The following is a 12,463-nucleotide window of genomic DNA, read 5'->3' on the forward strand; positions in this document are numbered from 1 at the left end:
GGTGTTGGGGTGAGGGTGGGGGTAATACTTCCTAACCGTGAGCCCTATTTGTTGCAAAACACTCAGCGCAGCCTTGATCTACTGAGCCCTTGATGCATTTCCTTGCAAAATACACTCCTCCAGGTCATCCCATAGTGCCTTGGCCTCCTCTGGCGTGCAGACTCATAACTAACAAGTTAAAGATCCAGGCGACCACGGTAGCATTACATATCTTTCATGCTCCGAAGTCTTCTACCGTCTCTTCAGGTTTCTGTAGACTTCCCAATAAAGCCAATTTTGTTCTTAGCTTGTAAAGCATTCAACTTGGCTCTAGACCAAGTTGAATAATTCGTGCATGTGAGCTTGCAAGTCACAAGGACAGTTCCCATGCCATTAGACGTGCTCAGAAAATAAGGAGAAGTGACATCGATCATCTTCCCATTGTTGTTGTTCACTGTCTCGCTCTCTTTTAAGTCTTAGAAACGCTTATACTTTGGAGAGTTAACGTATTCTGATTCTCTTGATTGCTTGTATACATACATCAGCCTGCCTACGGCAACATCAAAGGAAAGAATAATGTACAGCTGCCAATTACAATGAATAAGAAAGAATACAAGGAAGTCGGGATATAATTGCTAGCAAACCAGGGATTTACTTCCCTAACACTTAGTGATTGCTTCCTCTCACTGTTAGCATCATGAAAACCTCTCGTTTGATCTGCCCCCGGAAATCTGTGATCGAATAGAGGGGACCCCTCTTAGTATCTCAGGAAATATGAACAATCACATAATTTGGGGTCTCTCAATTGATGGTCAACACAACACAAAGTCAGCGTATCTATTAGAGCTGGGACTGCATCAGAGCCCAAACCCACGACAGTAGAAGTGGATATAGAAGAGCCCAACAATTCCCTGAATACAGTTTTTCCTTTGGCTGGCGGTGTAAGGGAAGCTTGCTACGACCAGTCTTCTTGCTCAATGTTGGATGAATGTGATTGCTCCCTGTGCAATATGCTCGGCAATTGCATGGCAGCCTACATCTTCTGGCAGAACATCTCCATCCCGACAAAATGCTCTGTGTCCTTTGTAACACCGGTTGAGGAGTGCATTAGATTTAATATCGCTGCTCATTGTCCTTCAGTTTCTGGAATTCCTTAGGCCATCATCGGCTTGTGGAACCTTTGGAAAAACCGAAGCTCCATTATCTTCTCTAAAAGACCACTTCATTCCAATCTGGTGCAGGTGACCATCCAGCTAGCAGCAGAATCTTTTGCCTCTATGAAGAGCCTTCCAAGACACTACCGCAGAGAAATCCTTATTGGTTGGGTACCTTCGCCAGAAAGGTTCCGTATGCTAAATACCGATCGCTCCTCTAAAGGGAATCCAGGAGTGACAGGAGCTGGGGGATTGATTAGGAACCATGAGGGGCGTTGTTGGGGTTTCATGATGAATTTAGGAAACACTTCTAGTGCGGTGGCTGAACTTCAAGGCCTCAGACAGGGCTGCTACTAGCTGCGAGTCTGAATATTTCACACCTAGATGTAGACATTGATGCACAATTAGTGTTTAACTGGATTCGGGGCGAGGCACTATCTAATCTTCATCTGGCTTGCCTCATTGAAGATTGCAGGACTTTGTGCCTCAGAATTGAGCGGCTTATCCCCATATGCACTCCTATCGTGAAGCAAATGTTTGCTTTGATGCCCTTGCTAGGATGGGCAGTGAACAATTATATCCTTTTGTTGTTTTTGAGTATCCTCCATCTGTTTTATCTCATACTTTGCTTCTTCGAGATCTTATAGGGGTTTCATCCCCTCGTAGTGTTGTAATTGACTCCGGTTAACTATGAATGAAACTCCTTTTGGTAAAAAAAAAATCATTATTTGCACTCCTCTTAACATGCTTATTGTTTACACCAGAGAAATGTATTAGGATAGAATACAAGTATTTATAACATGAAAACGGAGATGTCATGCATAGCACATGTATGCTAATTTAATCACATCCCATGTATTTAGTGGGTCAACCCGGTTCGACTGGATTAGTCGGGGCTCAATTGGGCTTCCGGATACCAAGATTCACACTGAAAAAAAATAAAAATAAAAATAAATAAATAAATAAATAAACTAGCCCTCTTGCCCGAGCATTTGCGCGAACGTTTATATTTATATATTTTAGTTAATTTTTAATGAAAAATATTAAGGAATACAATAGAATGATTGCTTATATTATTGTTAATTGATATTTTATAAATTACCTTTTTGAATTTTTAATAATGATGGAGAGAATGAAATATGTAAAAGTATTGAAAATATTTTTAAAGTTAGTCTTGTAGTCTTGCATTGTGGACGCGTTTAATTTTTTTCTTATTTAGTTAATATTTTCTAAATTGAATGTCTATAACGTATTTGATTCATTAAAACTTTTGTATCATTACTCTTTTGTGCTATATGAAATTATACATCTTCTTTTTTCATATTAAATGAATTTATGAATTGCATATTTGAACGGACTCTTTGCACCCATTCATCACATTTTAGTTCTAACTAATGGAATATGAGCAAAACTCCATACACTCTTATTCACGTTTGGGACTGAATTCGCTGAGAGAATGTCCATAAAACCTATGTAAAAGACTCTCATCCGACGAACGGAGGCAACATTCCCTTTAGTCAAGTGGTTTTTCCATCCTCGTGGACATTTTTAAATTGAATTTTGGAATTCATACATGATACTAAAATTGGCGATCCTTCTTGAGTGTGTCTAAATTACCCATCTTAATGTTTCAACAACTTTATAAAATTCGATTTGCAATGTGTGGGCTACAGATGCTTTTTTCATACTAGGAAAAAGAATTAAAAATATAAAAACGAAGTAGAGAACATAAGAAATCACGGCTCCTGGGGATGGGTGGTTGGTGGTTGGGAGGAAGAAGCAATGTTTTCGTTTTTAGTGGCATTTGCTCTTTAAAGGTAAACATAACATGAAATTCATTTTTCTTTTTCTTTTTTTTTGTGAAAAAATCGAACATTAATTGATTTGTCAAAAAGATGTGGAGGTCCATTTAGAAAATTCCAAATGAACAAATGAGGCTATGCTCAGAAGTGAATGAATGATCGCGACAACCAATGTAAATATTTAATGGTAGAGACGTGAAAAGTAAGATGATCACAAGCTAAGGAAATGTTCAAAATGTTTGTGGAAGCTTTTTGTTGCAGATAGACCGTATATATAGGTATAGATATAGATAGATAGTTAAGGATAAGAAAACAAGAAAGTAATTAGATAGATAAAATAGTTTAAAATATCAAATCAAGATTTTTCTGCAAAATTCTAATCCGTTGGGGCGTCGGAATCGCTAAATTAGCCAAAAGTTTTGCGATATACCCAAAATACCCTCCCATAGAAACCTATATAATAACTCAGTCGCCGACGTCAGCGTTGCTTCTCTCACCCACCACGTCCCTCCTCTTCGTTAAAAAGATACGCAGCAGTCTGTTTTAGAAAATACTACCATGGCTCCCTCTTTAGCGATAGCCTGCCAAGCCGCCACCGAGAGACCCGCCCGGGCACTGGCACCCACCAGCCGCGTGGCTGCTGTGTGCAGTGAAGTGCAGGCAAGCCGCATAGGCCACAAGCTCGACTTGCCCTCTGTGCTGAAGACTCCATTTAAGATCGTCCATGGCCCTCCTAGCTCTTCCGCCGGCAATCCAGGTCCTCCGCCTATATATCCCCTGTATTGGTTCATTAAATGTTCCTTTGTTGTTTTTGGCGAAACCACATTACTTTTTAGCAGAAACAAATGCTGTCCCGGCATTGGCTTGCCCTGTTCCTCGTTCCTTAATTGTATTTTTGCAGTGTTCTTTAGTTTTTTTCTATGGCTTATGTATTTACTGGGGGAAAAAGAAAAACCTGTTTCTTGTTTACTAAGAACACCTCCGGACATCATCGAGGTAGTAGTTTAATGTTGCCAGCCAAATTCGATACCATGTTTTCTGCCAAATCTTTCAGTAGAATTGAATCTCCACTCATGAAATATATTTTATGTTTTGTGATCAAATCTCAATTGTAACAAGTTAACAACCCCTGGCTTTTGCAGCTGAGATTGCTAAGCTGTTTCCACATCTCTTTGGACAACCATCAGCATCATTGGTCCCAAGCGACGCTACTTCAGCTGTCTCAAAGCAGAACCTGAAGATAGGCGTGGTCCTGTCCGGAGGCCAAGCTCCTGGTGGACACAATGTGATTACAGGAATCTTCGGTGAGAGTGCTTTTTATTCAAAAGTTTCATATCCTTTTAGTTGTGATATGTGCCTTTAACGGAAAGCATATTCTTTTGTTTTCAGACTACTTGCAAGAGCATGCCAAAGGAAGCACGCTGTACGGGTTCAGGGGTGGCCCTGCCGGTATCATGAAGTGCAAGTACACCGAACTGACTTCAGATTACATACACCCGTACAGAAATCAGGTGAGTCTTTTTAAATTTATTCGCACGAGAATCATGATATCATTTTCTAGGATCCGAAGTGTAAAACTTCAATGATCTATATATCGCTAAATGTAATATTTCTATGTGCCATTCATGGTGTAAAAAGAGAGTGCCACTTCGGAATTCAGTATTGAATGGTTTGAATGTACCTATTTTGCTAGCGATGGTAGCTGGTTGCAGATTTCTGGTGATGACGCTTGTACCCTGTTTCGTTTAACCATAGAATAAATATGATATTTGGTTTGATAGTGAAAGACTTAAAAGTTATTTTTACTTCTAATAGGGTGGGTTCGACATGATCTGCAGCGGGAGGGACAAGATTGAAACTCCTGAGCAGGTTAGGCAACTTCTTCTGGAGAGGTCGATAACAGCAAATTTTTATTAACTTCAGCGTTGACTTTATAGTGCCCTGATTTCCAGTTTAAACAAGCTGAAGAAACAGCCCTTAAGCTTGACTTGGATGGTCTTGTTGTGATTGGTGGAGATGATTCAAACACAAATGCTGGCCTCCTTGCTGAAAATTTCAGGTACATGATGCAAAATAAAATCCACACGGATGGACCATCGGTGTTCTGCTTTGTTCCTGGAACTAAATTTATTTCCCAATGTTATTGGACCAATCAGGAGCAAAAATCTGAAAACTCGGGTAATTGGATGCCCGAAAACAATTGATGGAGATCTCAAGTGCAAAGAGGTTCCTGTCAGTTTTGGATTCGATACTGCATGCAAGGTAATCTTTGCAGTTTCTAGCTTAATTCCTGTCAAACTTCGACATAATAAACTACACCTGAGAGTGCTGGTCTTCTTTCCAACCCATCTATGCCTAGAAATCTTCACATAAATGCTATCATTCTGAACAAGCTAATTTTATAGTGAAAGCCATTCTGACTCCACACAAGACATGAGCCTTTAGTTATGTATTTTTGGTTCACGTATTAGAACGTAATGCCATGTCTATCAATGCAGATATATGCTGAAATGATCGGCAATGTAATGGTAGATGCTCGTTCAAGTGGAAAATATTACCACTGTAAGTGAAAGCATATTTGCCATCGAGTGATTTTACTTTTGCTTCATTTGGTATTTTACATAGAGAGCTTTACTCTGAGAATATCGTTGCTACTGAGATCATTAACGTGTAACTGCTGAAGCAATTGGGCATTGATGACTTTCTATCAAATGACTTTACCTGCTAGAGATAGTTGTCCTTTTCGCTTAAGAACCAGCAATGTGAAACTGAGATTCGATCAACTGATTTTATTCACCGTTTTCGATTGTCCGATTTTTTCTTTGTAGTCGTAAGGCTAATGGGACGTGCAGCTTCTCACATCACTTTAGAGTGTGCTCTACAAACTCACCCAAACATCACAATTATTGGAGAAGAGGTACTTCCTTTTATACATTGTATTACCAAATGTAAACAGTCAGTCTTCCTGTGTCCTTCTGTTATGTCTCATCATTTTAAAATTCTGAATCGATATTTCATTTGATTTTTGAAGCTTAACAAGGAATCCACAGTACCAGATACACTTGCAACATGAGTAGTCAATATCCAATGCTTATATTAATTATATGGGATTCTTGCATTTGATATTTGAACTAGTACGATAACATTGGGATCCCACCAGTTTGATTTTACCATAATGGGTCGCATTAGTCTACTAGTTGTTCTTGCGTGATCTGAATGTACCGTGTAACTATTATTGCCTTGTTACTACTTGAGAATAATACTGGAGTATGTTCAGTTTTTTCAGTACAAAAATTGTTGAGATATCCAATGCCTCGATTCAGGTTGCTATGAAGAAGCTGACCCTGAAAAATGTCACTGACTATATTGTGGATGTGATCTGCAAGCGCTCAGAGCTCGGCTATAACTACGGTGTCATACTCATACCAGAAGGTCTCATTGACTTCGTACCAGAGGTAGCTTCTCCATTCTTCTCTTAGCGGCAAGATGTAAAACTTTCTAGGAGGTGTTGGCACGTAAGAATGAGTTCCCATGTTGGAGCATGAGTATTAGTTGGATATGGGGAGTGCCCTGGCGGCGGCAGCCAAAGCAAATAACAGTTGCAACAGATTTTCGTCATTTAAACACTTGTTCAGGCTGGCTTTGCATGAAAGTTTCCCTCCTTCGCCAATGCAAGAAAAGAAGATCGTAGTTTGAAGTTAAATGCTTTGGAATTAATATATACTTCTCTTGGAATGGGAGATTTGCAGGTGCAGCAGCTTATCGCAGAACTAAATGAGATCCTCGCACACGAGACAGTTGATGAAGGAGGTCTGTGGAAGAATAAACTCAAGCCCCAGTCTCTGCAGCTCTTCGAGTTTCTACCTCAAGCAATCCAAGAACAGTTGATGCTTGAAAGAGATCCCCATGGAAATGTGCAGGTAACTGTTACAAACTTAACTATCTATTTATCCACCTTTAGTTCTTTCCCTTTTGCATTTTCAGTAGTTTTTTTACTATCACTGTTAATCCGGTTCTCTACATTTAGGTTGCCAGAATTGAGACTGAGAAGATGCTGATTCAAATGGTTGAGGTTGAACTGGAGAAGAGGAAGCAGGAAAACAGATACAAAGGCGGCTTTCAAGGACAATCTCACTTTTTCGGGTAATGCACGCAAATCCTAAAGTCATATCTTTACTTATGAGGTCGTTTAGTTAAGCATGGTTGGCATATCTTTCCTTGCCATGGAGATGAACTAGTCAAGCTGTACGCAAGCTAAAAAGAAAAAGTTCTGACCAATTTGAACCTGCATCAAGTCCCAATTTCTAATTGGCATTGTTAAAGAGGACTTTACTTATGAGGGTTGAGCCTAGGCCAATGTTACACCCGAGTTTCCGGTGGCTGCTCAGTGCCTTCCCAATATGGGAAAGATCTCAAGCCCAAAATGCACTGTTTAGTTTCTTCCACGAGTTTCTTGGCCATGCTGTTTTGGAGCTGGGCCAGCTTTTGGCTGAGACTAGCGCTCTAGCCTGCCCTCACCGTGATTGGCTCTACTAACCTTCCTTTCTTTCACCTTCTCAGGTATGAAGGAAGGTGTGGTTTTCCAAGCAACTTTGATTCTACGTACTGCTATGCTCTGGGCTATGCTGCTGCGGCTCTCCTTCATTGTGGAAAAACGGGTTTGATAGCTTCGGTATGTGAAGCTTCCTTTAGCATGATTCCTGAGCTCATTTCCTACTTGGGTTTCAGTTCTTAGTTCTGTTGTTTATATCAATCTTGTGAAAACATTGCATGATGACGTTTACAATGTTCCAGGTCGGGAATTTAGGTGCACCCGTTTCAGATTGGACAGTCGGTGGAACTGCTTTAACTTCACTGATGGATGTTGAGAGGAGACATGGTATGGTCTGCTTTTGAATGACAAACATCTTACTCTTATCATGCCATAAGTTGATAATCTCTTCATTGCTTGCTTACATCTTATCTGTTCGGTTCCCAATGTTTATCGTGTGCAGGCAAGTTCAAGCCTGTGATCAAGAAGGCAATGGTGGAACTCGAAGGTGAGAGTGGCCAAATTCCTACTGATACTAACTTGTTCGACCGTTTAATGATTTACCAAAGAAGTGACTTTTCCATTGACTTTGGATTTCAGGTGCACCATTCAAGAGATTTGCTTCAATGCGGGAGGAGTGGGCTGTCAAAAACCGATATATCAGTCCTGGTATGTCAGACTACTACGCCGTACTTGTTCACCCGTAGTTTTGAAAGATTAAATTTGCGATACTGTTATGTTTCCTTCCTTCCCCTGGATCATTTGAGACGTTCGATTTCTCCGGATGGAAAGACTAGCACACGGGTTTACACTCAGAAATCTTCCATCTGTGAAGATTATTCACTTGTGTTTTTTATTGCAGGACCAATCCAGTTTGTTGGCCCGACATCTCATGCAATCAACCACACTCTCTTGCTGGAACTGGGAGCTCAAGCTCGGACTCGGATGATTCAGTGATGACCTTCTGAAGCCGAATCCCTCATGGGGCTCGAACTAATTTGGCTCGAACTCGGATAGGATCTATCTCACTGTGTGCCTCTTTAGTAACGGGTTCGTCAATAAAATTTTTGGCCATCATGATAGTAGGTTCGGTCAGAAATGTATAATCCCCAGGATAATAAAGGATGTTTTTCGATAAGAGTTGTAGACAATTTCCAATATGGTTTCTTATTCAATATAGATTTAAACTTTACTAATACTAGACGCATCCCGATCAGATTTGTTGAAAGTAACAAAAAATAACATTTTCGAAAATGGCGCATATGCAATATAATCTGAATAACTGTTGTGAGAAACATATTTCATCTCACCGGTTGCTCCGCTTAATAAGCACTCTAACTTGTAAAATTTGTATGTTTTATTGAATATATATTATTAATATTTAGCAATTAAGTGATTTGCAATTATCAATTTCGAATTTTGTCAACATATATACATAAGACTATAATTTTGTCTCGACAATATCAAAATATACAATAGTACTTTTTTGGTTTCACAACCACTATACACTCAAATAAGTTATTGGACTCAACCTTCAATAACCGTACTAAGTTACATGAAAATAACATGAAATAAAAATATAAAAACTAACAACAATAACACTAAAAATGGAGTCCACCACCAAATCTTATTTTCTATAGAAGCGTTGGATGGATATACCAACAACTAACAAATCCACAAGGAGATTCCGTCCAGAAATTCATCCCCACACATCCTTTTATGTGCAAAATCCTCAAGTGGTCTTGCGGAAACGAATGTCTACAATTAAGAAAATTAAGAAAGCAAAATATATGCTCATCAAGTATAAATGGGGATCATACCAACATGAGTTGGTTCAAGCGGTTTGGAGCTTATTCCGCTAAAGTAAGGTATCAAGTTCGAGTACTTGTGAATGCAGAAAATTCATATTATGAGAGTTTAACCCTTAATAAGTCGATCCGATTCAACTGAATTAGTCGGAGCCTAATTGGGCTTCCGGATACTAAAGGTCACATCGAAAAGAAATAGGGGATCATCATCCCCCTGTATATCGATTTTATCACCCTATATATTGGTTTTGTCCTTCATGAGTTAGTAACTTTTGGATTTCCTTGAGTTGTAGACTTTTGAATTACCATGATTGAGATGGCACCATAACATTATTTACATTTGTCGAGTCTTTATTGGTGGTGACTTGAAAAGTCACTCAATCATATTTTAGCTTCATCTCACGTGGCATCCTCCTATACGTTGTATCCGCTTTTAACATTGCATATAAATATAGATATAGATACATCAATGTCAGAAGTACCATAGCTATATATTGCCACTGCCACTTATGCGGTAAAACTCAGTGGAGTCACTCCAATGATCCTCTACTGTCGTTAAAAATATTGAGAAAACAAAATACAGTTAAATGTTTGATTATGAGTATGAAATATTGCTAAATTTCGTCTCACATACCTGAGTTAACTATTTATACCCCATTTATATTTCAAGCGAGAAGAAAATTATTTTGGGTATTTAAAGTTGATAAAAACTAACAAAGGGGTTATGACAATCACATCAATCTCAACTCGTAATTTTCACTAATGTGGCTCCTTTCTTTTTTTTTTCTTTTTTTTTTTAAATTTTCAATTCTTGAAAGAAGTCCATATTTAAAGGACCATAAGTTACCATCCAGAATTATATTACTCGTATGAAAGCTAGACAATGGTTGGACTTTCTTTTTTTTTTTTTTAAGGATAGGTACAATGGTTGGATTTCAGCCTCTATATTTATATTATAAGTAAAAGATACGAGAACATTTGTTTATAGGTCAGCCGGAATTTAAGCCTACTATACATTTACACATATCTTATTGCAGATATCTTACAGCAGTTATATCCATAATATGTAAGTATGATTCATCTCTAAGTGGAGGATACTAGTTTAAACATGTCATGCTCTATCATAATCATTCAATCGAGACCAAGACAAATTGTCACCGGCAATTATAAGCCATCGTGTCCAACAGTCGAGATTACTCGAGCCTCTGAGATGCTAACCAGGTTCCATCATGTTCATTGAACCAACCAAGTATGCTGACAATTTTCTTTTGCTACACTCAAGAAAGGGGTCCAGTCCTTGTTTGTAGTGTTTGACAATAGCTTGGAATTAGACATAGCAGAATATTTAGCTTATTTTCTTTTCTCTAACTTTCCCCGTCTCGATTAATTAATTAATTATTGATATTTTATTATATGTATATACATACATACAATTGCTTAAAGGGCCATAAAGTTGCGGATCACATGCCACCAATTTGGAAGTTCTAAGCATGTGGGATATATACTGAGAAAAGCTTCTCTTGTACCTTTCCATCTCGACTTTTTAAGGACCCTTTCATCCCATCTGGAAGTACAGTATCTTGCATTACCTTCATGCATTTGTCCCTTTATATGTGCTCCCTTCTTCTTCCCCACAATAAGTACGAGAGAAACTATATATAATGATATTTCCTTTTAATTAATTCGGGATGGTACCTTTTCAGGCCCTCCAATCAGAACTAACATGTGTCCCCATTTAAGTCACAATAATATATGTAACTTTTCTTCTTTTTTCTATTAATAATTTAGGACGTGGTTCTAATCCTGTGTCTCCATGACTCCCTAACCCCTGGTGCATCAACAGATGCACATGTCAATCTACCCATACACGGCGCTTTATTGAGCAATAGAGTCATTAATTTTGCTCTTAATTTGGCTCATGAACGCGAATGCCTACCCGGGCAATTTCGCCATAACGATCGTATCATTAACCAGATCATGGGAGTGTTCACTACAATCATCGCGAGGGTCGTGCTCCTCGCCTTCTTTAGCTGCTAGCTCTCGTGCCTGGCAGTGGGTTGCCATGCCAATAAGTCCGATCACTGCTCCGGTGCATCCATCAGGCCTGCCAAAAAGTTGTTTGGACTTTTTTGTGCGAACCCCCTTTTTTGTACGCACAATTATAAAAATTCCATTAGATATTGATAAAATTACATCCTATATTATTGTGAGAGTTTACGAGGATAATTAGGAGAATTTATCAAAATTATTTTTACATCTCATAAAACAAAAAAGAATTAGGTGAAAAGCCACATGTGCTATAATGTGTACTTCAGTCGGGACATTTCAGATAATTGCAATTTACATGCTAGGACTCCGGCCATAACTACGCACAATTTTATCCCTTGGTGTAATTCTTAAATGATAAAAGAGTGCAAATTTAATGGATTCCCCTTCAGCTAGTATTTGACAAGATCAAGGGTTAATGACTCAAAAAATCATCAACTATACATTTTTTTTTAAATCTAGTACGAATTTTTCGAAATGACACGTAAAATTACCAATTCAGCTTCCATTCTCTCATGTCTGGCATTCCTTGTTAATTTTAACAAATTTTACTTAATGGCGCCACATGGTGCATTCGGATTGGATGAGTGAACCCCACTAGATTTATTAAAAAAGAAAAAAAAAATTGGAAGCAAAAGGAGGAGGGGGCTACCGGCCCCAATTGCAGGGGTGGCGGCAACGGTTGAGGCCCCACCAGCCCCAGTCGAGAGAATTTCGGGGGTTCTCTCGATTAGGGTTGGTGGGGCCTCAACTGCGGCCGTTACCCCCTAATTGGGGTTACTAACGATGACAAAGGTCACTATCGACCCCGATTTGGGGAAGGTGGCCACCGCAGCCAACAGCCCCCTCTTCCCTTTCCTTTCAATTTTTTTCTTTTTTTATTTTCAGAATAATTAATTGTTAAATAAATTCATTGGGGTCCACTCATTCAATTCGGATGTGTCACGTGGCGCCGTTAACTAAAATCTATTAAAATTGATGGAGGATTGACTGAATGCTAGAAATGATAATGGAAGTTGAGTTTGTGATTTTATGTATTATTTCAAAAAGTTCGTACCTAGATTTTGAAAAAAAAAAGTGCAAAATTGATGATTTTGTGAGTGATTACCCCAAGATTAGCAAAGTTTCAAGAAAACAGATGGA

General features: G+C 38.8%; 1 protein-coding gene across 1 annotated transcript; it reads left to right on the forward strand.

Moving 5' to 3' along the window:
* Positions 1-3,438: 3,438 nt before the first annotated feature.
* On the forward strand, positions 3,439-8,641 carry LOC116202948 (pyrophosphate--fructose 6-phosphate 1-phosphotransferase subunit beta-like). Its single transcript, XM_031534588.1, has 16 exons — positions 3,439-3,692; positions 4,078-4,239; positions 4,325-4,446; positions 4,751-4,804; positions 4,888-4,994; positions 5,092-5,197; positions 5,434-5,497; positions 5,764-5,852; positions 6,259-6,390; positions 6,685-6,855; positions 6,963-7,078; positions 7,496-7,607; positions 7,730-7,814; positions 7,930-7,974; positions 8,067-8,135; positions 8,329-8,641. The coding sequence occupies exons 1-16, from the start codon at positions 3,494-3,496 to the stop codon at positions 8,421-8,423; spliced, it is 1,728 nt and encodes a 575-aa protein (XP_031390448.1). The 5' UTR covers positions 3,439-3,493; the 3' UTR covers positions 8,424-8,641.
* Positions 8,642-12,463: the final 3,822 nt, after the last annotated feature.

This window comes from Punica granatum, chromosome 4 (genome assembly GCF_007655135.1).
Source record: "Punica granatum isolate Tunisia-2019 chromosome 4, ASM765513v2, whole genome shotgun sequence".
NCBI lineage: Eukaryota > Viridiplantae > Streptophyta > Magnoliopsida > Myrtales > Lythraceae > Punica > Punica granatum.

What these genes read in the sequence shown, in the direction of transcription:
- LOC116202948 (XM_031534588.1), top strand. Translation starts at nt 3,494, where the DNA reads ATGGCTCCCTCTTTAGCGATAGCCTGCCAAGCCGCCACCGAGAGACCC. An exon ending in AAACGGGTTTGATAGCTTCG is followed by an intron (nt 7,608 to 7,729) that starts GTATGTGAAGCT and finishes ACAATGTTCCAG; the next exon opens with GTCGGGAATTTAGGTGCACC. An exon ending in AAACCGATATATCAGTCCTG is followed by an intron (nt 8,136 to 8,328) that starts GTATGTCAGACT and finishes TTTTTATTGCAG; the next exon opens with GACCAATCCAGTTTGTTGGC.